Source organism: Vipera ursinii, assembly GCF_947247035.1.
Source record: "Vipera ursinii genome assembly, chromosome: Z".
Taxonomy (NCBI): Eukaryota; Metazoa; Chordata; class Lepidosauria; order Squamata; family Viperidae; genus Vipera; species Vipera ursinii.
The window spans coordinates 27877383-27905075 of NC_139517.1; the positions used below are offsets into that span (position 1 = coordinate 27877383).

General features: G+C 40.3%; 1 protein-coding gene across 1 annotated transcript; it reads left to right on the plus strand.

Annotated features, from left to right (window-relative positions):
* Positions 1-267: 267 nt before the first annotated feature.
* KCNA7 (potassium voltage-gated channel subfamily A member 7) lies at positions 268-27442 on the plus strand. Its single transcript, XM_083379282.1, has 2 exons — positions 268-1107; positions 23826-27442. The coding sequence occupies exons 1-2, from the start codon at positions 532-534 to the stop codon at positions 24714-24716; spliced, it is 1467 nt and encodes a 488-aa protein (XP_083235408.1). The 5' UTR covers positions 268-531; the 3' UTR covers positions 24717-27442.
* The last annotated feature ends 251 nt before the right edge of the window (positions 27443-27693 follow it).

Consider the following 27693-nt stretch of genomic DNA (forward strand, 5'->3'; position numbering starts at 1 on the left):
TTTACAGGCAGAAACCTTGACGCTGGCACTGGAAGACGGGGGTGTTCTCAGAAAGGGGACATAGAGAAGGACAGTTGGGGAGGGGGAATCTAAATTGTGGCTATAACCCCTTTGAAAATACCAAAGCAATTTCGAGAGTAGTGTTGAGATGGCGGTGTGATTATCCATGGCTGAAGACAATCAGCTTTAACAGACAGGTTTGTTGCAGGAAAAGAAAGGAGATGGCATGAACTAAGGAAATGATATAGCAAAAGGAGAAGGAGGAGGAGGAGGAGGAGGAGGAAAGAAGTAAATTAGAAACTAGAGCTGATATGTTTAAAGCAGGTAGTGAAAGAGTGAAAATAGATGAAGGGGAATTAGGAGAAAAGATGTCAGCTGAGATACAAATAGTGTGAATAGACTGATATTGGAAAGGATACAGGATAGCAAACCTGAACTGGGAGTTCTCTGGAGAAGGCCTCAGCGTTTGGGTGAACTTCGAATCATGACCTCCTACATCATCTCAGGCTCTCTGTAGCTGCCAGCTTTACCATGGAGAAACTATTGCCACTGACTGCAGGGGAAAGTGAGCCCATTGTCCACTGTGGGGGACATTCCCACAAGGACTGTTGCGAGCGGGTGGTGATAAATGTTTCTGGCCTACGATTTGAGACCCAAGTAAAGACCTTGAGACAGTTCCCCGATACTTTACTGGGTGATCCTCTGCGCCGTTTGCAATATTATGACCCATTGCGTAATGAATACTTCTTTGATCGCAACCGGCCTTCCTTTGACTCTATTCTGTATTATTACCAATCTGGAGGACGGCTTCGAAGGCCAATCAATGTCCCTCTTGATGTTTTTTTGGAGGAACTCAAATTCTATCAGCTGGGTGAAGAAGCTCTCAGCAAATTTCGTGATGATGAAGGATTCATCAAGGAAGAAGAGCAACCTATGCCTGAGAGAGAATTCCTCAAACAAGTGTGGCTGCTCTTTGAACATCCAGAGAGCTCCCAAGCTGCCCGCATCATTGCAATCATTTCAGTTATGGTCATTCTTATCTCCATTGTGATTTTTTGTCTGGAGACTTTACCTGAATTTCGGGACGAGAGCGACATGTCTTTGCCAGTAAGTTATGAAGGCTATATTGATTATTTTTCTCTATAATTGGTTGCATTGTTTTCTCTGTTCTCCTTTCTCTAAAAGGTAAATATTGATATTTCAGAATATTCTTTCCTTCAAAATCCCTTTCCCCACTTGTTCTCCAGATGTCTTAGACAAGACCTGCTGTTTTGCCTAATGATGATAAAAGTTGTAATCCAATAAATGTAGAGTTCTAGGGCAATTACTCTGATGCCACATTATAATTTAAATGGTTTTAGGAGCTTTCAGATATAATTTTCTCTTACTGGTTCAGATAAACCTCTATTTCTGTCATACAAATGGTAGTATTGTTACCAGTATTTTGCCATTCGAGACTTAGAGTTTGTCATTCTGATACCGTTACTTTTTTAAGAATGCCATATTCCAAATCTGATATTTGAAAAAATTAGATATTTAATTTAAATGGCCACTTCTTTAATTCTTTTAAAAAATAAGTAGCTTAATGATGCAACCATTTCTTTACTTAATGGGCCTTCATCTGAAAACTCAATGCCATCTTGATTCTAATTTCTTTAATATCAATTCCCCAACTACAGTGGACTGTACTTTTCATTGCAAAACTTCATAATTGATTGCAATCACCAGTGAATGAGTTGAAGCAGTTATGCTTCTGTTCTCCTCAAGATAACATGTATCTATTATTGTATCATAGGCCATAAAGAATGTGGGGATCTCCAACTATTATGGTCTTGAATAATGTTACTCAAAAATCAATGTTTTTTTTACCAACTACTGCTCCACATGGCTTTCATGGCCTCCTTATTATCTACAGTATTGTGTGATGGGGATAGGAGTAAAGTTAGGCACCTGGACTAAAAATGGTTGAAGTAGCAATAATGACAATAGCAACTCTCAGCAAAGTAATATTCCTTCATAAATCAGTATGTTTCTTTCAATGCTAATTATTCTGTGTTTTGATTCTTCCCCCATCTGCTGCCATTGTTGTAATGGTTAGCCTCTGTGATTTTCAGCCTTCTCAAATAGGTCTCCCAAATAAAAAGTTGAAATTCTCTGTCCTAATGTAGTGATTGTCTTGCTAGCTGACTCAACAAGAAATATAATCCTAAAAACCTGTATATTGTACTATGCTTGCAGAACCTTGGAATTCAGAAAGGAACAAAACAAAAAGCAAGGTAGACAGATTTGCTTGACTTTCACTGTCAACTTCTAAACTAGCTTTCACTCATGTAATATTCTCCATTTGGGTTTAGATTGCAAATCCCAAATTTTAAATGTTGGGGAAATAATGATTCAGCACCTGTTGATAGTCTATAATAGGACAGACGCAATAGTAAATATAAAATTTATGCAGTTTTATTCTTTGCTATGGTGTCAACATAGATAGCATCTTTTACATAATCCTTGCTCATGTATCTTTCACACTGAGATTGAGTTCTCTCAGCTAAAATATATTTTTCGTTTGTCTGAGTATATGCCTTCACCCACTATATGCCTTCTGCAGCCAATGTCATTTCATTTGTCTCTATTATTTTTGGAATACTTCAGTCACACTAAACACAATAGTGCCACTGAATATTGAAGAAGCTGGTAAAATTTAGAAAGGCATAGGATAGTGCTTCCAGTCAAGAGTCATTAAATGAAATTAAATGAAAATGTGCTTGTCATTTCCTATGAACATGGTTAATAATCAGGGGAAGGGGGTTTAATCCAACGACAATTGAGAAATCAGAGTTGGGATAGGATGCTGTAAGGATGTAGCACATAGGAGATATTGGACCCAATAGGTACCTTAGCTCAGATTTTGCCTCTATCTTTCTGTCTGCCACAAAAATGGCCCTAGAGACTGTATATATCATGGAATCCCCAATAGATCTTCTATCATCAATGTACAGTTAGCAGCCTGGCTGTATGTATTGCTTCAAAATGTGTTGAGCTACAACCCCCATCATTCCCCATGCATGCTGGGAATATTGAAACTTTGTAGAGAGGGTAAAATAGAAAAAAATCAGATAAAAATACTTGCAAGGAACTACAGGAATAGGGATGAAATAAATATATAATTCTTCCTCTTCATACAGTGCTTTCTCCTGTGGTTAATTTACATTGCCCTTTATCTGATTCTCACCCAGCTCAACTGAAATTTCAGGGGAAAATCCAACATATGGAGGAAAAGCCTAAGCTTTCCTTTCACTTAATAATCTCTGGAAATATTCCATCTTGGTTTGTGAAGTTTGTAATTCTATCCTCTAGGTTATAAAAGGAGAGCACTCAAGAGGGTTGGTTTCCAGATACTTATTAAACTGCTTCATTTCAGAGTCTCATACTTTTGGAAATAAGAAACTGGGACACTTAAGAGAGGAAAAGTAATTCAGCCAGGAAAAGTTGTAGCAGAAACTCAATTGTAAAGTAGAATGTTAAACATTTCCTCCTCCAATTTAACTCAGAAGCAGTGTGTTATTGTGTCTAGAGAGGGACTGGGGAGATACAGGTTTCTGCTTAACTATGGAGCTCATTGGGTGATCTTTGATCACTTGATATCTCTTAGCTGAACTTCTCAAAGAATTGTTGTAAGGATAAAATGAAAGCTATTCCCCACCTTTGCATATAGTTGCCTTGAACTTTTTGAAGAAGGGCATATATTAAACAGCTTGTTATTTTTCCTTTCAAAGCAATATAATTTAGTAAAAAATGGCCATCCTACATATTTTCAGATGGATAGTTCCTAGTGCAACACAGCACTTTGGGGATATTTTGTTCTTAGAGAGGTACAGGTTGAAGCATTGTTATCTGCACTCACCCACAAAATTCTGTGAATAATGCAGGGTGTCTCAATGAGGAACATTGTTATCTGTGCTCAAGATATATTTGATAAGGTTCCAGCATTCCCACTGTCAAGCTGTTAAATATGGTTTGGAGACACTACAATAAAGTGGGCTTATAACAGGCTGGCTGACTGCACTCAGAAATTTGGCATTCATAGCTTTACGTTACGTTGAAGAGCAGTAACCAATAGGCCATGGCCATGTCTATCTGTGGGTCAATATTATTCAACATTTTTACAAATGATCTAGATAATGGGATTGCTAGGTTGCTGATCAGATTTATGTAGGAGACAAAATTGGAAGGCTTGGCAATATATAGGAAAATATAAAAGTGCAGTCTAATCAAGACAGATTGGAAGATTGGGCTCAGAGTACAAGATGCCTTTCAATTAAAAGAAATATAAGATACTCCATTTTGGGGGGAAATACGGGCTACACATTCATAGCTTGGAAACACTACATTGGAGATGTATACATATTGTTATGAAAACAATGTGAGTATGCGCATGAAATAGTTGCTAGAAGGGCTAACATCATTCTGGGCTGCATCAGTGGAAGCACTGTGTTAAAGACATGTGAAGTCTATTCCCTCTACCCTATACTAGTGAGACCACACCTGGAACACTGTATGTTTTGGAGAACATATTTTCAGGAGATTATTAATAAGTTAAGAGGAACAGCAAAATGATACAGGGACATTCTCCATAAAGAAAGGTGGAAGAAAATTGGGAAATTCACATTGAAAAAAAAAGACTGTGGAGAGACATAATATCAACAATCAGGTATATAAAATGTATTTTAAGGAAGATTGTCAGAAACAATTATACATTATTATAGAAATTATGACTAGAAATAAGAGCTATACATTACAATTACCCACATTTAATAATAACAATAACAGTAATAAAGTTGGAAGGGACCTTGGAGGTCATCTAGTCCAATCCCCTGCTCAGATAGGAAAGCCTACACTATTTCAGACAAAGGCTGTCCAATCTCTTCTTAAAAACTTCCAATGTTGGAGCATTCACAACTTCTGGAGGCAAGTTGTTCCACTGATTAATTGTTCTAAGTGTCAGGAAATTTCTCCTTAGTTCTAGGTTGCTTCTCTGGTTAGTTTCCATCCACTGCTTCTTGTCCTGCCTTCAAGTGCTTTGGAGAATAGCTTGACTCTCTCTTCTTTGTGGCAGCCCCTGAGATATTGGAACACTGCTATCATGTCCCCCCTCATCCTTCTCTTCATTAAACTAGACATACCCAATTCCAGCAACCGTTCCTTATATGTTTTAGCCTCCAGTCCCTATTCATTTTTGTTGCTCTTCTCTGTACTCTTTCTAGAGTCTTAACATCTTTTTTACATCGTGCTGACCAAAACTGGATGCAGTAATCTTAAGTGTGGCCTTACCAAGGCATTGTAATTTTTTTTAAAAATCCCATTTATATCCCGCCCTTCTCCGAAGACTCAGGGCGGCTTACAATCTAAAGCACAAATCAATGTGCTTAGCAATAGCCTTCATTCTATGTATAAAGGTAAAGGTAAAGGTTCCCCCGCACATGCGTGCTAGTCGTTTCCGACTCTAGGGGCCGGTGCTCATCTCCGTTTCAAAGCCGAAGAGCCAGCGTTTGTCCGAGGACGTCTCCGTGGTCATGTGGCTGGCATGACTAGACGCCAAAGGCACACGGAATGCTGTTACCTTCCCACCGTAGTGGTCCCTATTTTTCTACTTGCATTTTTACGTGCTTTCGAACTGCTAGGTTGGCAGAAGCTGGGACGAGTAACAGGCGCTCACTCTGCTACGCGGCACTCGGGATTCGACCCGCCAAACTGCCGACCTTGTATATGCCTGCTTATTAGTATATGCCTGCTTATTAGGGCTTTCGTATATGCCTGCTTATTAGGGCTTTCGCGCGCCCCCCCCCCAGCAGCATTATTACAAAGTCAGCTTATTGCCCCCAACAATCTGGGTCCTCATTTTACCTACCTCAGAAGGATGGAGGGCTGAGTCAACCTTGAGCCTGGTGGGACGCGAACCTGCACTAATAGCAGGCAGCTGGTGTTACTTAAGGAGGCATTAGCTCACTGCTCCACCAAGGCTCTGGTATTAACACTTCATGTGATCTTGATTCTATCCCTCTGTTAACACAACCTTGCTATGTGTTGGCTTTTTTGGTAGCTGCAGCACAATGCTGGCTCATATTTAAGTGATTGTCCACTAGTACTCTGAGATTCCTCTCACAGTTGCTACTATTGAGCAAGGTACCACTTATACTATACCTATACATTTTTTTCCTTGCCTATATGTAGAACCTTAATTTTTTCACTATTGAATTTCATTTTGTTAGATAGCACCCAATGTTCAAGTCTGTCGGGATCCTTCTGTATCATAAGCCTATCTTCTGGAGTGTTGGCTATTTCTGCCAGCTTGGTGTCGTCAACTTGCCAAAGCAAGTTGGCCCACTTTGACTTGAGCATATCTTTCTTCCACCCTTCACTATTTCTTAGGGGTCGATAGACATCCCTTTTTCTTAAAACAGATCTTATAAAACTGCTGCATTTTGAAAAACGAAGCAGATGAGTGCAACTTGTTGGTTGGTTTGTTAAATTTATTTATCACCCATCTCACCATGGGGCTACTTTGGGGGGCTTAAAAACAATAAAATTGGGGGAAAAAATGTAAAAACAATTATAATGCAATGAAACAATAAAAATAAACAGTAAAAGTACAATAATATGAAATTTTAAAAAATGAGCAAAGGGAACACAGGAAGTTCAGGGGCGAGGTGGGATCAGCTAATTAGTCAGCAGCCTATGATGTACTCCCCTATTCATTCAGTCCCCAGGCCAACTAACAGAGCCAGGTCTTTAGACCCTTGCAGAAGGACAGGAGGATGGAGGAAAATCTGACCCCAGGGGAGAGGATATTCCAAAGGGCTGGCATAACATTAATTGGGAACAGCCTTTGAGAAAGGAGCTAAACAAGCACAGAACTGTGCCACCCAGTCCTAAGGTCCATAGCAGGCAGTGGTGGGATTCAGCCGGTTCGCACCACTTCGTAGCTAATTTTTTGTTGGACTTCCAGATGCGGCATCCACACAGAGAATCGGTTGTTCAAATATTTGAATCCCACCACTGATAGCAGGCTCCAAAAGATAGCATGGTTGATGATATCAAGAAGAGTCAAGGGTCAAGAAGAGCCCAGGTGGTTGCACTACAGTTTCATAGAGCTTCCCTCTGTACCAGTGTATTTGTTCCATGGAGCATTTACAAAGAAAAAAGATGTAATCACTATCTCAGCTGGGGTGAAGAAGGAGGCACTCAGCTGTGGAAACCTAGACCTGTGCTCATTTTGTCTTCATTACCAATGCCGTCCGTCCAAAATCCTGAAAACCACAAAGCTAAGCAATAGGAATATGAAGGAGAATAAGACCTACAATCTGTTCTTTCTTTCATTTTAATTTAATCTGCCCTAATTTATTATGATAAGTATTTTTAAAGTTATAGTATTTTTCTCAGGTATAAAAATAAGGATAAATTTTCAGGGTGTTGGATAGAAATCCTTCAGCTTCAATGAAAGTGGATTCCACTTGCATAACATCACAATTAAAAAATGAAATGTTTCACAATCGTAATCCCTCTAGATTTAACTTACCATTTCAACGAATAGTTTTTATCTTATTATTCCTGTTGCACAATTCTATTAATCAGTTTCCCAAATACAGAGCTTTCCCCTTTCAATTCCTACTGTCATGTATAGGGTAATTCCTATCTGTCTTCATATTTGGGAGTATCTTTAGATGATCATGCAAAAAGTTATATTTCAAAAAATAAAGTTCAACTTTGTGAAGAGGAAAGTGAATAATCAAATGAAGTTCTTGCTATGTTTGGAAGAAATCAAATATGAATTCATATTTTCATTCCAAGGGATGTTGAACCAAATTTGTCTTGTAAGAAATTACAACCTGGCATCTGATGACTTGATTTGGGGTTTACAGTATCCAGAACAGATGTGCTAGTGTATCTTTTTGAAACTTGTGCCCTCCAAATATCATGAGACTGTGTACGGATTAGGAATAATGAAAATTTTGACTTGGCATCAGGAAAAGCTGGTGTAAGGAATTTTCTGGTCTGCACTATCCTGTTTATCTCCGTATACTTCCTGAATAGCTTGTACTCAAACCTTGCAGATCTTCACTCATCCAAAATAGCTTTTACAGATTCTGTCCAACAAGATTTCTTTGGCGTCGGCTTTCCTGCTGGCAACTAGTCTAATTATCTGCTAGCTAGGCTGGAGCAAGCAGGTGACCAGGATTAATATCTTCCATACTGCAGGATTCACCAGCTAGGGATCCTGATGGCAGAAGAAGAAGAGGGTAATGCTAAAGGCTAGAAGGAACTGGATTTTGAAACCAACAGGGGAATCCCTCTGGGGCATATTACCATAGAGACCCTTCCATTCTTTTCCATCATGTGATCCCTGTCACACATAACATTTCCCCTCTCTCTTCATCATTCCAGTCTCAGCGCAGCCATTCAGCTACGCATACTCATGAAAGTGGGATTCTATTACTGCACTCCAACTCATTTTTGTGAAGCTAACTCATTTTTCTCCTATAAAGCATGGCCAAATTATAAACTTCATTATAAAAAAAGAGTTTGAGATTATAATTTCTTTCCTTTCCCTGTGACTTTTAAGGATTCATCCAAAACAATAGCATAATAGGGATCCCTAATATTATAATCCTGGTACATGATTATGTAAGAATCAGAAATAAATCTAATTTCAACAAGGGACGATCTCACCTAAATTTGCCTTTTAGGGGGGGAAAAAACTACTCATTCACATTGTAAATTCCCAGGAAATAACTGCGTTTGCAGCTGAATGGATATGTATAGAGTTATATTGAAAACAAATTCCTTTCCCATCCTTTCTATTGGAAATTCTAATTCGGGGTTTAACAGAAAAAGAGAGTTGGAAGGGATCTTGGAGGTCTTCTAGTCCAACACTCTGCTGAAGCAGGACTGTATACCATTTCAGACAAATGGCTGTCCAGACTCTTAAAAGCTTCCAGTGATGAAGCACCCACAACTTCTGAAGGCAAGCCGTTTATTGTTGTCACTATCAGAAAAATTCTCCTTCTGCTACTTTGAAAAATAAGTTGACATCCTCTCTTTTTTGTGGCAGTCCTTAAATATTGGAAAAATGCTATCGTGTCGCCCCCTAGTCCTTTTCACTAGACTACCGTACATATATCCAATTCCTGCAAACATTCTTCATATGTTTTAACTTCTAGACCTCTGATCATCTTTACTGCTCTTCTCTCCACTCTTTCCAGAGTCTCAACATCTTTTTTAATATTGTGGCAACTAAAACTGGATGCAGTATGCTAAGTGTCGTCTTACCAAGGTCTTATAAAGCAGTGCTAATACTTCATGTGATCTTGATTATATCCCTCTGTTAATGCAGCCTAGGATTGCATTGGCTTTTTTGACAGCTGCAGCACACTGTTGGCTTATACTTGATTGTCCACTAGGACTCCAAAATCCCTCTTGCAGTTATTGCTATTGAGCCATGTTTCACCTAATCTGTACCTGTACATTTGGTTTTTCTTGCCTAAGTATAAAACCTTACTTTTGTCTACAACTGGCATGTCAAACTGCCGGCCCGTGGGCCAGACGCATCATCCCAAAACCTCGCCCACCCCATTGCCGGCAATGGGGGAAAAGTCGTGATACGTCGTGCGACATCATGTGACGTCGCGAGTTTGACATGCCTGGTCTACAATGAATCTCATTTTCTTAGATAGGGCCCAGTGTTCAAATCTGTCAAGATCCATCTGGATTTTGAACCCGTCTTCTGGGGTGTTAGCTATTCCTACCAGCTTAGTGGCATCTGCAAATTTGATGAATTGCCCTTCTGTCTCCTCATCTAAATCATTTATGAAGCTATTGAAGAGTACTGGGATTAAAACAGAACCTTGGAGTACCCCACTGCTTCTTTTCCATTAAAGCAGTGGCTACCAACCTTTCCTATACCCCTCAACTCTAAAACGCTTCTGATATATTCTCACATCCCTTACAAAAGTTTGAAATAATGGCAAGAAATTATGCATATACACTATAATTTTGAAAACCCAAATTTTCACACACTCCGCAATATTATTTTGCACCCCTGGGGGAACCCCTGCGTTAAGAGCTACACACTGAGTGCAGTTTGTCAGCCAGTTACAAATCCATCTCGTGGTGATGCTGTCTCTCCCACATTTTTCTAGCTTATTTAAAAATAGACTGTGTTCTACTTTGGCAAATCCCTTATTGAAATCCAAATATACTATATCCACAGCATTTCGCAGGTCCACTAATTTAGGTTTCCAGAATTGCAGTGCCTATTTCTTACCAATTATATTGTATCATATATTTCTACGTCCAGTGAGAATTTTTTTAAGCTGTACAGTATTTCTCTGTTCTGACCCATATTCGTTGTACATTTTTCTGCTACACTGGTTTCTCAGGCAATGATAATCTGATTTACTTTTATTAGCAAACTTCTGCTTTCCTTCATGTTCCTTTTTTAAAGTTCCTCTACATTTTGATTCTCAGTCTTCCTAACTACCTAGATTTCCTTGCCTGTACCATTTCCTTCAGACTCCAAGAGGCATACATTGTTTTCCTAGCCAGATCAATATTTTTTATCATATGCAAGTGATGCTCATGACTTCCTTCATAGAGACTAAAACATTTGTGAGCATCAGTACACATATTAAGTGAGCTAGTAGTGTTCAAACAATAGATAATTTTAGATACACTTTCTGTCCTAATAAACTGAGAAGCAGAGATATCTGCAGACTATCCTCTCATTTTGCTCTCTCCATCTAGAGAAAACCATCAGTATCTGCAGCTGGTTGCTTAGAACTTGGAACTTGATTTTATGTAATGGCCTGATTGCAACTGGTAGGGTTAAACTGAGCTATGATTCTTGCTGCATCAAGCTAAATTTTCTCTGGTGTGAAATTAAAGTTGCCTTAATTGGAAATTGTATGGAGTGCCAAAATTCTCATCCAGCAGGCAGTTGCCTCTGACAGCTGAGTTTATGTGACAAAAGGTAGCAGATACCGGTACTTACAGAGTGGGCATGTCTAATTTTCTGCTTGACTGCCAAACAATTTGACCAGAATATCTTGCCTTTCAAAGCAGTGAGCAGCAAAATGCCCATAGTAGCAAAACAATATTAAAGCTGTAGTTACTGTATATAATCTATACAACAAGCTTGTTGTTGACCAAATAATAGTGTGCAACCCATAGTAATTATTTTAATTCAGTTAATTTTAGTGTTAAAAATTGGTAACATTTTATTCATTGCTTTGCTCTTCAAAATGTTTTTAAATGGTTTAAAATTTGCTTTAAATATGCAATGTGTATGCATATCATATGTAATGTGACAATCGGAACAATAATTTCTCAGCTTTTTTTCTGTTACTGTCTTGCAAACTCTTTTTTCAGTTTGAGAAATTGCTTTCTGATTGAACTCTTCCTATGTTGTAGTTACTAAGCTTCTCTAAACACTAACCATAGAAGTTTGTTGATCATAGTTTATGGGTTAGCATATCTGAAGCATGATAAGAGGAGCAAAGCTGGTAGTAGATCCACCATCAGCTTTTCTGGTCTGAGTTTAAGGCACATTGAAAAGCCAGACAGTAGGAAGAAGTCCACTACTGTATGGTCAGATTTGACTGTGTCTAAAAGCAGGAAATGAGCAATTTAGTTTTTATTTTTTTAAATTCCTTGTGGTACTTAAAAAAAAATTTTTTTGACTCACCAAAGACCTGCCAATTGCATGCATTCATGTATAACACATATAGTGAAATGAATATTACTTTTTGTAAAAAAAAAAGTTTTTGGAAGAAGAGACACACAAAAAAACAATGAGACCAAATTCATTCTCTGCAGTTTGCTTTCCTTTAGATACTTTTCCCCAATGATATTCTAGATATGCTTTTGCAAAAGAGGAACTCTACTCTGTTTTCATGAATTACTTTTAAAATTAACAGATTTTGTTTTCTGAAGTTTTTATTACTACTACTACTACTAATAATAATAATAATAATAATATAAAGTTGGAAGGGACCTTGGAGGTCATCTAGTCCAACCCCCTGCTCAGGCAGGATCTACTTAAGTATCTACTGTATAGATACTTAATGCCACATCAGTTTTTAACAGCACAAAGCTTGTAATACTGCAAAGAATAACAGATCTTCTTAAATGTAGTATTTTGTGAAACAGGATGATTAGCAGACTGTAATCCTTAACAAATTTTACCTAATTATGTAAAGCTATATAACTCTTGAACCAAACACCGAAATAGCATAGGTTATACTAAAGAAGGACTCACTGTTAAAATATTACAGCTACTTTCAACTATAAATTGTATTTCCCCAGGAATTTCATTTCTGTTGATTTGATCCAATGCTTCTCTTAAGTTCTCACAGTTCCAAAATTCTACTAATATAAGAAAGAAATGTAGCCTTTCTTCACCCCTTATCTCAGTCAATGACTCTGGATGGGTTACAATTCAATATGCATTGGACGCATCTCAAGTTGCTCTAAAGTCTTGGCTAAATGCTGATTGTGCAATAAAGTGCACTGGGAAGTTTCCAAGACTCCCTAAGTGAACATAAGCTAATACAATTTCTATCTTGCATAAAATTAAATACAACTTCTTTCTGCAAATTTGAATAGTTACTATGCATAGTTGCTTCCAGATTCATAGTAAGAAAACACTGAATACACCAGGTGCAGAAGTTTGGAAGCCACTGCAGCCAATAATTATTACACTTCCTTTGGCAGAAATCTTCCAAACATTTCCTGTAGCCAGCTTAGATGACTCTTTCTATTCTTAGTTTTGGATTTTTTTCCTTACTCATCTTTGCACAATTATTCTATTACAGATAAACTTTTAGGTTTGAGACCTCCCAAAACAGTTTTCAAATATATTCAGATCTGAGGGACAGTCAATCTTTCTTGCAGAACTTCATGTTTGATTTGGATATATGTTTTACATTGTTCTCTTGCAGAAACATCTAACCCAGTGGTGGCAAACCTATGGCACGCATGCCAGAAGTGGCACTCAGAGCCCTCTCTGTGGGCACGCACACATGCCGCAGAGATGGCAACTGTCCCTCTTCAACCAGCACCTGCTAACTCGCCGAGGTCCCACATGGCCGGATGCGTCCCGGCACATCTGGTTTCCTTCCGTCCTGTCCCTCCTGGCCTTGCATGCTCTCCTTTTCCCAGGCATGACCCACTGCATCGCCTCCTCAGCTGTCGGCCATACATCCAGCTCAGAGGCGGGTTCTTTGAACTGTTGGCGGTGGGCTGCAGAGCCCCAGAGTGCACCGGTCGAGGGGCCGGAAGGCTGTGGCTGCTGATGGACACCGTCAGCTACCATGCACTCGCTAGCCTCTGTGTGTGGGCAGCAGCCACCCTGGCCCTTGCTTTACCCCATGGCAATGGAATCCCTGCCCTGCCCCACCTCACCCTGCAGGACGAGCCTCCTGCCTACCGCCCCACCTGCCAGAGACCCCCTGGATCTCCCCCAACCCTGCCCACCCCCCACAGGTGTCCGTCCCCATGAGCAAACTTGAGGTGACCACACCCACCTTGGCCACACCCACCCAATTTTCCATGACCACCACAGCCACACCCACAGTGGGCCACGCCCACCTGGCACCCAGCGATAAATAAGTGGGTTTTGGGTTGCAGTTTGGGCACTCGGTCTCTAAAAGGTTTGCCATCACTGATCTAACTTCTTTTCAGCTTTTTAAAAATTGCTTATGGCAAATTAGTTTCTAGGATCTTTAGGTGAACATTCTTTTTTTTATCTGTACAACATGTCCTGGGTCAGTGATGGCAGTCCAAATCAAGACAGACCTACCGTATGCTTAACAGTTGTCAAAATATTCTTTTTTCAAATGCTTGACCTATTTTTCCCACCTAATTAATCTTGTATGTTGCTCAAGAGTTCAATTTTTGTTTTATCAGTTCAAAGGAAATCGTTCCAAAAGATTTCAGATTTATCAAAATTTCCTTTTGTTGTATTTTAGATCAATTATTATTGAGATAAAGTTAGAAAAAAATGCTCTCCAATGCAGAAACTGTACTGTGGATACAGTATCAACTAAGTCCTTCAGCAGAACATTTAATCTCAATGTACACATAGTTGTACTTTGACAATAAAGGTTCATTTCATTTCATTTCAGTGATTGGTGGGTTCTGTTTTGCGGATCTGACCAGTTTTCAGGCAATTCAAATAGAGATTGTTCTTGGTCTTCAAACTACAGTACTGTCCTACAATGAAGAAACTGAGTTGAAAAGAGATTGGATATTTCAACAAAACAACAGTCTAAAACAGGGGTGTCAAACTCAATTTCATTGAGGGCCGCATCAGCATTGCGGTTGCCCTCAGGGGGCCGGGCGGGTGTGGCCTGGGTGGGCATGGCCTACTGGGTGGGTGTGGCTAGAGTACGTATGACTTACTGGATGGGCGTGGCCAGCTCTACATCGTTCGCATCAAGGGGGCCTATGGGGGTCTGGGCAGGAGTGGGACAGATCTGAGGGTCTCTGGCAGAAGGAGGGTCTCTGGGCCAGGGCCAAGGCAGTGGGGGCCGTTCCCTCACTATTTCCAGGATGGCTTCGCGGGCCGCATGAAACCACTTCGCGGGCCGGATCTTGCCCCCGGGCCTTGTGTTTGACATGTCTGGTCTAAAATAATGTCTACACCAACCATGAAAGAGAGATAAAAATTATGGAAATGCCTTCATATTTCCCAGTCTTAAATATCACTGAAAATCGGTTGAATTGTCCTGCAGCGAATTGTCCTGTGGCGAGTTGGCCAGGGTGAGTTGTTTTGCGGCGAGTTGGTTGTGGCAAGTTGGTCATGGCAAATTGGCCATGGCGAGTTGACTTTGGCAAGTTGGCCCTTTTGGTTTTCTGTTGAAGCTCCATCATTTGCTTTTCAGAGGCTATTTGTACTAAACACTTCCAGGGTGTGAAAAATCAAGACTCAGTTGTGAAAGGGTAAAAAAGAAAATCTAGAGATAAAAAATAATTTTCCCTCTGTGTATTCATTCTTACATCCTGCTTGCCATAGTACAATAACTGTTTTACTACAATAACTGTTTTTGAGGGACCTATTTTCATGGCATTGTCCCCATCTTATCCTCAACCTGTTGCCAAGGCAGCCTTGATCTCTCTTTTGTTCTTCTCTTTGGAAGTGGAGACTTTCTTCTCCTAATTCAAAATTTTCCATATAGACAATCTAGAAGACAATCTAGAAGACACTGGGGATGATGCTGGCAAAGGCAGCTATCTGCACAACCCCAGTTCCACTCAGTTGTGGAAACACCTGCCTGATCATTGATCACTGGGCCTCGATGCCATGTCTGATTCTTGGTCTTGATTGTGAGAGAGACCAGATATTCCATCTTTCCCCACTTCTATTGGAATATTGGCTGCCAGGAGATTGATAAATCTACCCAATAGGCATTCTACTATGTGGGCAGCGGGGGTGCATAAGTATGTGCTTGTGAGCTTGTAAAGTATCCAACATAGAGTGCAATATGGAAATTGGGCAGGGGGGGAAGAGGGTTCTTGTCCACCAAAAACAAATTATGGGAGAAAATTGATTTGGGGGGGGGTAGAAGAAAGAAAAATAAAAACCAGAGGCACAGTAGTGCTAAGAATTTTCTGTTGCGGCTTCTGTGATTTTTGTGTTTTGATCTTTAAAGCAGACTTTGTTTTGGGCTGGGCTAGTTGCTTGATACAGATATATCTGTTCCTCTGACAGAACAATTAATCTCTTGGATGTTGAACAAGTCTGTCAGAAGGAAATAATAATAGTAATAGTAATAATAATAATAATAATAATAATAATAATAATAATAATAATAATAATAATAATAATAATAATAATAATAAAGGGTGCTTCAAAAATTCAAGAGAAACCAAAGACCAATTGATGGCTGATAAACTGATTTTGAAGAATTCAAAGAAAAGGCAAACAAATTTGTTCATGGCCTGGATTGATTATAAGAAAACATTTGATTCTGTTCCACACAGCTGGATTGAGAATTGCTTAGAAATTTTTGGAATTAGCAGCAACATGGAGAAATTCCTGAAAACATCCTTGAAGCTCTGGCAAACTTAAGCTGATGGCCTGTGGAGAAGAACTTGGTGAAGTTGAAATCAACTGAGGAATCTTCCAAGGCAACTTGTTGTCACCTCTGTTATTTGTACTTTCAATGGCACCACTAACAAGCATTATGAACAAGACAAACTATGGCTATGAATTGGCCAGAAAAAAAAGGTTCAAAATTTGCTATTTGCTTTATGTGGATGATTTAAAATTGTTTGGAAAAACGAAAGCTGAATTGAGCTCATTGCTGGTTAATATCAAGAATGGAATATTTCAAGGAGATTCACTACCACCACTACTATTTGTCATTGCACTGATTCCTCTGTCAACAATACTGAATAACTCAGACCATGGCTATCAATCATCAAAAACATCTGCCAGACTATCCCACCTCATTTACATGGATGATCTGAAGCTGTATGGAAAAACACCATCTGAAATAGAATCGCTGCTCAACACTGTCCGTATATATAGCCAAGATATTGCAATGGAGTTTGCAATGTGCCACACTTACTATCAAACAAGGGAAAATAGTGAAAACTGAAGGAATCATGATGTCCCACAAAAATATCAAAAGTCTGGATGAGGAAGATTACTACAAATAATAATAATAATAATAATAATAATAATAATAATAATAATAATAATAATAATAATAATAAATAATAATAATAATAATAATAATAATAATAATAATAATAATAATAATAATAATAATAATAATAATAATAATAATAATAATAATAATAATAATATTTGTATACCGCCCTTCTCCCGAAGGACTCAGGGCGGTGAACCGGGCAATACAAGTTAAAAGACAAGAATACAAAAATTAAAAGAGATTAAACAAGATGCCCAAAAACTATAACAATAAGTTAAAATACATAAAAAGCAATAAAACCCAAACCCATCACCCATCAGGCCAGGCCGGCTTGTTCAAACAGGTAAGTCTTTAGATCGCGCCGGAAGGAGCGAAGGTCGGGTGCCATCCAGAGCTCAACTGGAAGATGGTTCCATAAATCTGGCGCGCCCACAGAGAACGCCCTCCCCCTGGGGGCCACCAGTTGACATTCTTTGACCGGTGGCACCCTGAGGAGGCCCTCTCTGTGGGAGCGCACTGGGCGGAGGGAAGTTGATGCCGGCCGCAGGTGCTCCTTGAGGTATTCCGGACCCATGCCATGAAGGGCTTTGTAGGTCATTACCAGCACCTTGAATCTCACACGGAAGACAACTGGGAGCCAATGCAGCTCGCGGAGCAAGGGTGTAACATGGGAGTATCAGGAAACTCCCAACACAACTCTCGCGGCTTTATTCTGTACCAGTTGGAGCCTCCGAGTGGTCCTCAAGGGCAGCCCCATGTAGAGAGCATTGCAGTAGTCCAAACGAGAGGTCACAAGTGCATGAGTGACCGTGCGCAAGGCCTCCCGGTCTAGATAGGGCCACAACTGGTGCACCAGGCGAACCTGGGCGAAGGCCCCCCTAGTCACATTTGCTATATGGTCTTCTAAAGAAAGCTGTGAATCTAGGAGGACTCCCAAGTTGCAAGCCCTATCTACGGGGGGTAATAACTCACCCCCCATAGAAAGAGATGGAATATTCTGAATATCCCGAGATGCCAGTACGCACAGCCACTCAGTCTTGTCAGGGTTGAGTCGAAGCCTGTTCCTCCCCATCCAGACCCGAACCGCCTCCAGGCAACGGGACATCACGTCGAGGGCATCGCTGGGGTGGTTTGGGGTCGAAATGAAAAGCTGGGTATCATCAGTATGCTGATGATGATACCCAACTCCAAAACCACGAATGATCTCACTCAGCGGCTTCATATAGATGTTGAACAGGAGAGGCGAGAGGACTGACCCCTGAGGAACTCCACAAACGAGAGGCCTCGAGGTCGACCTCTGTCCCCCTGCCAACACCGACTGCGAATGTCCCAGGAGATAGGAGGAGAACCACTGAAGAACCGTGCCTCCCACTCCCAATCCCCTGAGATGCCGCAGCAGGATACCATGGTCGATGGTATCGAAAGCCGCTGAGAGGTCTAATAGGACTAGGACAGAGGAATATCCCCTGTCCTGAGCCCTCCAGAGATCATTCACCAGAGCGACCAATGCCGTCTCCGTGCTGTACCCGGGCCTGAAGCCCGATTGGTACGGGTCTAGATAATCCGCTTCATCCAGAACCAGAGGGAGCTGGTGCGCCACCATGCTCTCAACAACCTTCACAAGAAAATGAAGGTTGGAGACCGGACGAAAGTTATTTAACACAGCTGGGTCCAAGGCAGGCTTCTTGAGGAGAGGTCTCACCACCGCCTCCTTCAAGACGGCGGGGAAACTACCCTCACTCAAAGATGCAGATATAACCACCTGGAACCAGCCTCGTGTCCCCTCCCGGGCCACATAAACCAGCCAGGAAGGGCACGGGTCCAATAAACATGTGGTGGAGCTCAGCCTCCCCATAATCCTGTCCACTTCCTCCGGAGTCACAGGATCGAACTCCTCTCAGATAACATTGACAAGACCACCCGTGTCCTGATTGTCAGACTCTGCCCAGTCGGAGTCCAAACCGGTCCGAATCCGAGCGATTTTGTCCGACAGATGTTGACTGAACTCCTCGGCACATCCCTGCAAGGGTTCCTCCCTCACCTCCTGATTAAGGAGTGAGCGGGTCACCCTAAACAGGGCGGCCAGGCGATTATCTGCGGACGCGATAAGGGTAGCGAAGTGATTATACCTCGCCACCCTTATCGCCGCGAGATAAGACCTAATATAGGTTCATAGTTGCAATCGGTCGGACTCAGATTGGCTGGATCTCCAACAGCTCTCTACGCCTCGTCTCCGACGCTTCATCACCCGGAGCTCCGCGGAAAACCATGGAGCCCGCTGGGTATCTTTCAACATGACAACATCAAGCAGACTGAAGTCAAGAAATATGGGTGAATACATCAAGAGAATGAAGATCTTAAAAGTCCAAACTCAATGGAGAAAATACCATGAAGGCAATCCACACCTGGGCAATTCCAGTAATTAGATACACAGCTGGAATAGCAGATTGGACTCAAGCAGAACTAAAAGCAATGTATATGAAGACCAGAAAAATAATGACAATGAATCATGTCCTTCATCTTTGCAGTTATGTTGACAAACTGTATCTACCAAGGCAAATAGGTGGGCATGGAATGTTGTAAGTACACCAGCCGGTTGAAGAAGAAAAAATGGCTTTGGAAGAATATCTGAAGGACAATGATGAAGATGCACTGAAATTAGTATATCAGGAAGGCTTACTGACTATTGGAGAGACCAAACTGGCCTACAAGAAAGACCAAATAAAGAACAGAATGGAGGCATGCAAAGACAAAGCACTACATGGCCAGTACATTAAAAAAAATAGCTCGGAAAGCAGATAATAACAAGACCTGGCAATGTCTAAGACCAGGAAAGAAAGAGACTGAGGAACTAGTTCTGGCTGCACAAGTCCAAGCCTTAAGGACAAATACATACAAAGCCAGAATTGAGAAGACAGCAACAGACAATAAGTGCCACCTATGCAACGAAGCTGAAGAAACAGTGGGCCACCTGGTAAGCAGCAAAGAAGATCGCACATACTGCAAGCAGTGGTATAACAAAATAGCAACAATGGTGCATCGGAAGATCTGCAAGAAATATCATTTGGCTGCAAGCAAGAACTGTTGGGATCATAAAACAGAGAAAGTCATAGAAAATGAAAAAGTTAAATTGCTCTGGGAATTTAGAATTCAAACAGACAGGCACCTGCCACATAATACCCCAGACTTAACAACTGTCGATAAGAAAGACAAAAAAGTCTGTAGTGGATGTGGCAGAGCCTAGAGACAGCAGAATAGAAGAGAAAGAATTAGAGAAGATAACTAAATACGAAGACCTACAGACAGAAATAGAAAAAACTGGAGCAAAGGCAAGCAAGGGTAGTACCACAATAGTAATAAGTGCTTTGGGTGCAATCCCAAAACAACTGGAGCACCACTTGAACATCATTGGCATTGACAAATTCCCTATCAGTCAATTGCAAAAGGCAGCTTTACTGGGGGTAGCTTCCATCCTGTGATGAGGTCTGTAACACCATCAAACATCTAGATTTGCCTATCCCAGTTCCTTGTTAAGGGCACGATGGGTAAACCAAAATGCCAAATCCAGTCTGAACATCTGGTTGACTATGCGATGATCAACAATTGGCTGACTGTGCGATGATTAACAACAACAATAGTTATAATAGTAGTAAAATAGTAGTAGATAGTAGTAGTACTAATAGTAATCTTGAACGCCCAGGCAGGAACATCCACAGTGATGGCCAGGGGCTTCAAAATGGCAGGCAGAACTAAGCCATTGAAGTTCAGCACAGTTTTATGTATGTGCAATCCATATGATTTGTATTAAACAGGGATAGGACTTAGATCACCCTGTTGCTTGCTCCATTTGAAGCCACTGACTGTTGCTGCAGATGGCCCCATCTCCAAGCTGCCCTTCTCCAGCACATGTTCAGCAGAAAAATGGATGGTTGATTTTCCTGATGGTAGGAAATATAGGAAGAGAGAAGGACAATTGAAAAACCACCCATTGCTAATTTGATGCCACCCGTCATTGCATTACAGTGTCTGTCCTTTTTGCTGATATGCAGTAATGCTAGGCTGTGGGTCAGCATGACTTATTTCAATATCTTTTCCATCAAAGAGAGGAAGGAAGCACATTTGTGTACTGGTGAGGATGAACCTCTACATCATCATCCTAATCCTGCTCAGAGTCCCAGGTGGTTGACTTTTCCAGCAAAAAAAATTGCTTGTTTTCAGTGGTCATATTTTAAATGTGCTGAGTGCCACATTTTGTTTGTTCACTTTTTTTGGGAAAGGTAGCTAAAAAATTTTCTCTCTCTTCCTTATAGTCTTGAATTGTGGAAGTGTTCACTATCTTGAATTATTTCTAAAAATAATAAATGTGGGATACAAATAAATACAATTCTGTATCATTTATTTATTTCATGTTTACCTTGCAGGGTTTTTGTGAATGTATATAAGGAGATGGAAATTAAGCGTGCATCTATAGTCCCTTACAAATAAAGGAGATTTAAAAAGAGGGATAAAATAGTTGTACAGTAGTATCATATAGACCTACAGTTAGTAAATCTATCCCAATATATTAGTAAATCTATCCCAACCTACGTAGTATGTATTGGAATATCTTTTAAAGGTCAGAGAAGGCAAAAATAATCATCCACAAAAAGTAAAAATGTATAGCACAGAAATTAATATATATTAGAGTTTTGAACTACTATGTAAAATATGTGTGTGACATGAAAAGTAAGAATATATTATGGTGCCAGGCAACTGCACTCTTTTCTAGCATATGTCTTTCTATCCCTGCCTTTTGGATTATACATTTCCCCCTTTTTAACATAGGCAAATCCAAATGGAGCTTTCTGCCTCTTGGGCATTCTGACCACTACCATCATCACCCAGAAGATTTTGTGCATTTCTGTAAGGCCTGGAATTTTCGTAGGTTTGCTGATACACCCCCTCTGGCAGATTGTTGTTTGTTGTTAGCTGCGAAGTCGTGTCCAACCCATCGCGACCCTATGGACAACGTTCCTCCAGGCCTTCCTGTCCTCTACCACTCTGGCAGATAGATAATGCCAATTTGATTAATAGACATCTAAATGGAAAATAGGATATAATGTAATTTGAGCTATAGAGAGTGGACTGAAGGCAATTAATGTAGTTCCTTTGCTAGAGCTAAATAAATCTAGAGCTTGCGTGAAGGTCATTGAACTTCCTGAAGGATAGATGGAATACTAATGAAACAAAAATGACTGAAGAAAATGCAAAGTAAAAATACTTTTATTTATATCCTGAGCTAAGAAATATGAACATACAGAGATGCGGAACAAATATTCCCAACATGTTCTAGAAACATATATCAGACAGACAGACCCAATCCTGGAATTTTTCCAATCCACATTGATCTTAGAAATTCCACACAACCAACAGGTACTTCCCTCATTTACAGAGCAAGCAGGACCCACTACAGAAGTCAAAATTAGAGAGGCAAGAAATCAGAGCTGACCAGAGGACAGAGATGGGAGAAACATTTGACCTTGACATTCTGCTTTTCTCCAGCCTTTAGGCACACTTTAATTTGATTCCTTCTGCAAATAACTGGACCAACATAGTATCCCATATTCTCTGCCATCCATTTCCAAATGCCTCTCCCCCACCCCACCCCACCCCATCTGTTGTCTTGAATTAAGTTTGGAGCATATCAGTTTTCATATTATTTTTTCTTCCTATCTCACAATAATATGTAATTTACTAATTTTCCTTCCTTTCTTATTGTTTGGTTCATACCAATGCACCAATCTCACTTTTCTGTGAGATGGGTGGCCATCAAATATAAAAAATTGGATAGGATAGGATAGGATAGGATAGGATAGGATAGGATAGGATAGGATAAATACACACTTGTGTATACTTCTTCAGTTACACTAAGACTTCAAGTAATTATATTATGGATGGATTTGTAGCCACCTTATCCCCTCTCTCTCAGAAAACTGATTGAGTGATGGGTGAATACTAGCCTAGATACAGCTATTAGCCAGGGGAAAAGGCAGCAGACCTAATTTGCTGCTTAGTGCTAATGTTTTGCCCTTGCCAAACTAAGAATGGCAGAATATTTAAATTTTTAGCGTCTTTATATACGAGGGCAATTCAGAAATAAACCTCCATTTGGTTATCAATGACAAGACACAGTTACAGAACTTTTATTATACAGATTAGAAAACTACAACATTACATTACTTTTTAACATAATCACCATTCAAACTGAGGCACTTGTCATAACACCTTACAAGGTTTGAAATTCCTTAGTTGCTCAGCACCAAGTCTGGGTTATGGGGGTGGTGGTGATTAAAACATCCCAACGGAACTGCTTCAGTTGCACCCAACTGAAGCGCCCAACTGTTCTTGGGTGCATCTAGCGGTGTGCAGGTGATTCTCAGGGATGACTCACACCCTGGACGGTATCTCTTTACTCTCCTACCATCCGGTAGGAGATATAGGAATATAGCCAGCCGTACCAACAGGCTGAAGAATAGCTTTTATCCGTGGGCTGTTAGACTTTTGAATGGGATGTAATCTTATGCAGAGTTGACTTGGGAGGCCGGTGTGTGGTGTAGTTGGTTCACATAGTGTGGTGGGATGGAGGGTTTGTTGTCACTGTGTGTTGGGGGGAGAGAGCACAGGGGGAGGCTCAGCTAATCTCAATGTACACATGTTGTACTTCGACAATAAAGGTTTATTATTTATTATTTATTTATCATGGACCAACACCACACTGGAAGTCAGCATGCCCTGATGCTTGTTATGGATGGCTCGTATGAGTTTTTGTAACGTTTCACAGTAAACGTCTGAACTGATGGTTGAACCATGCTCCATGAACTTCACTGGCAGTATTTCTTTGGCATCTTCACATTTGGCGGGATTTTCTATGGCACCACTTCCAGTGTGGTGTTGGTTCACGATAGTCCACACATCTTAAAGTTGTGTTTGAAAAAAACTTGTTTTAGTGCACTCACCGGTTTAGTCCATCTCTTTTAATTGAAAATGTTTTGTACTATAACACTCATTTTTCACCTCCTTCAGATTAAGTCACGTTAACAAAGTCATTCTGTTTTTCTTTCTCCCTTTCCCCAGCTTGTCCATCATCATTTGAATAGCAGTGTGACGCACCCAATGCCACCAAAGTCTCATTCTGAAGATCCTTTCTTCATTGTGGAAACCATTTGCATCTGTTGGTTCTCCTTTGAACTCCTGGTGCGATTCATAGCCTGCCCAAGTAAGCCAGCTTTCTTCAAGAATATCATGAACATGATTGATTTTATAGCCATCATACCTTACTTTGTTGCCCTTGGTACAGAGTTTGCACGCCAGCGTGGGGTAAGCCAACCTGCCATGTCATTGGCTATCCTCAGAGTCATCCGGTTGGTGAGAGTCTTTAGAATCTTCAAGCTCTCCAGACACTCCAAAGGATTGCAAATCCTAGGTCAGACGCTTAAAGCCAGCATGAGGGAGCTGGGCTTGCTCATCTTCTTCCTCTTTATTGGAGTCATCTTGTTCTCCAGTGCTGTCTATTTTGCAGAAGCTGATCATGAACAGTCAAATTTCTCCAGCATCCCTGCTGCCTTCTGGTGGGCTGTGGTTACCATGACGACTGTGGGATATGGTGACATGTACCCTGAAACTATTGGAGGCAAAATTGTGGGGTCTCTTTGTGCCATTGCTGGAGTACTCACCATCTCGCTTCCAGTACCTGTCATTGTCTCCAACTTCAGCTACTTTTATCACCGAGAAACTGATTGTGAGGATCAAGGTCAATATACCCACATTACAACATGCCCATATACCCCACCACCATCCCCAGAACTTGCTGCCATCCAAAGGAAAGTTCATATCCATGAGAAAGCTCTACTTAGGGAGAATCATGGGGATAAAGAACTTATTGTACCCAGTTCAGAATTTCTAGATGGTATGGTGCCTACAGGCAATTCAGAAGTGCCCAGCAAACGTCTTGTGACCCAAGTGTGATCATCTCATCCACCCCAGCAATTCTTGTCTGCTAGATGCCTTTCCTTACCTCACTTCAGCATATTTAACTTGAAAGTTCGGCATAATAAGGCCACGAGCCAGAAGTCTGATCTGTTGTTGTGCTTAAAAACTAGCAATGGGTTCAGAGATATGCTTCACAGTAATTTAGAGGGGAGGGTTTGAATTGGGACTAATTACAATGGGCTGCCAAAGGATCAGACTATATAGTAAGAAAAATGAATTAAATTGCAAAGAGGCAGTTCAACAAACATCTGTTCTGCCATATTGTTCTTTTGTAAGTTGGAGTTGCAGTCAATCATGAAAAAGGGTTTTCTTTTTGCTTCTTTTATTTCCCTTTACTCTGTTACCTACCATCCTTATGTGACTCAAAAGGGCACAAAGATGCCTTCCTGAAACCATAGCACTGTGTTCTTGGGTTACATCTGCTGGATCGTTCAAAGGAACATACCCAGGACAAGCAGACCCCAGTGTGGGGATAAATAAGGGAGAGCTATCAGGCAGTCATTTTTGACTCAAGATATTACAGGCAATATTGTCATCATGCTAAGAAGGAACTGTAAATACATCTCTAGGAGAAAGCCTGTTGTTGCTCTGCTGGGGCTGCGGCTGCTACTATTGCTGTTACTGCTGCTGCTACTACTACTACTTCTACTACTGCTGCTGCTACAGGTTTTTCATCAGCCTACTTTCCTAACATAGGACTTCTTTACTTAGATTATACAACAGATAATTTGCCTCCATGTTTCTGGGAATTTACTTTGAAAATTGCTCTTGTTTTTTAAGCAATAGCAAAATTGTGGTGGTTGTATAATGTGTTTTAGAATCTACGTTCTTTTCTTCTGAAATTTAGTGCAACCCTCTTCTCAGCACATTCTTCTGATTCCATGTTCGGTCCCCTAAAAAGAAAGAGGACATTTAATATAACATTAAAACCAAGATCAACCCAGTTAACTATACCTCAAACCAGTCCAACTTGAAAAGGAGTTTAGATTGGGTAACAGATCTTGTGTGGGTGCATATATGCATATTTTTGAGGCAACATTGATTCATGGCAACTACTAGGACTAGTGTGTCCAGGTTTTTTTTTGAAAACCCAAAAACTTTTTGGGAAGTGGTTTTCTACTACTTTCTTCCTGGGGTGTGAGAGAGCTACTAGCCCTAGGTCACCCAACTGGCTTTATCTCTAAGGCAGAAATCTCCTGGTTTGTAGCCTGATGCCTTAATCACAAACTGGCTCTCCTTTAGAATACCATTAATATCATAGTCCTTCAGCACTATGCTTCTTTTGTCTATGGTGCCAAAATATTGTGAGTTGTTCCTGGACAACCCAATAGTCTTTCCTTACAAATAAGCACAATCCATTTTGCTCTTCCATTGCTTTTGGAACAAAAACCCTTCTGCTTCAATTTAACCACTGTCAAACTCATTCAGGGAGAACACAGACCTTTCACATCAAAAGCCAGATAACTGTTAAAAACCTTAGCTTTTAATTCGGGTTAACCTTCTGCTAGCTATTGTCGAACAGTTCATTTTACTTCATATGTTTTAGAGAAGCTTTTTCTAACCTGATCTCTTTCATGTTCACTAGATGACAGCTCTATTCTTTCTGGCTGGAGTTTATAAAAGCTGTAGACCAACAGTTATAGAGGGCACTAGACTGGGAATGATTGGGTTAAACATTTCTCTACAAAGGTAAATCCTCTTTTTTAGTTAACCCATGAAATATTTGTAGGAAATGGAAGTGATGATGGGTCTGAAAGTTTTAATAATAAATACCAACCAGCAGGGGGAAAAGTGAAAATGAAAAAGAGAAAGACTTCCCCTAACCCCCATCTCCCAGTCACCTTATTTGTCTTAATAAAATTTGTATTACATGAGTCTTAAAATGAGAGAAAGGGAAGAGTTTACATTTTTGTTAAACAACAGCACTTTCTCTTAATTATATTTGTTTTATCTTAAAGTAGGGCAAAAAGAACTATATAAATAAAAAAAAGCTTCTTGAGCTCAATTACCGTAAGCTTAAAGGACAGAGTGTGAATAAGTGAATCTAAACAATAGTGTGAATTGTGCGAATGAGTACAGAGGCTACAGATATCTCAACAGAAATGCAATACAATAGAAATGGCTGGCAAATAGGTAATGTGGTAAGTTTAAAACATATTGTAGCTATAGTTAAATTATCCCCCTGCCCATTTCTTAGATCAGGAACTTAATGACAAAGTAATGCTATGTAGAATATGTTGTTAACAAGAATGGGCAGGGTAGGATGAACATATGCAAAAGAAGACAGGATTCCTGCATCTTCCTCTTGCAAGAGGAAGGTTCAACAAATGGAATGGGTCAGCCAGAGTGAACATAACAAAAGCTTGCTAGACCAGACCAACATCTATCTATCCCAGTATCTGTTTTGCAATAATGGTGCTGTCTGAGTAAGTTGGCCTTCGGCTCCCATAAAACTTGGGAAGTTTGGGAGTTGATGTCCAATGTTTCAAAACATACACCTGATTGAGCAAGTTTCAACTTGGCAGTAAACCAACTCTTTAATAGAGTTGTAACACATGAGGAATATAATTCCTGTTTTCTACTAGTACACAAAAGAAATGGCCAGAGCATAAACACTACAGAATTATAATTTTAAACTTAATGACAAGCTATGTTTAAAAGAAGATTTGTAAATAGTGTTTGTTGCTGAAAAATAAGACAAATAAAACACACTATGGTTAAATGTACTAAGAGAACCCTGCTTATACATTTGTCTCTTCTTAAAATAGGACTTTTTATTATATCTTGTGGAAGAAATTCTATAGATTAGTTAAGAACTGTCTGAAGAAATTAACTTTATTTATCCTAAATTTCTTGCAAGTTGGTTTCTCTGGATAGCCCCATATTTTACCATTGTGTGTCTGAGGGGGAGAAGAAACATCTATCTGCCTTCTGTGCATGATGCAAAGGCATG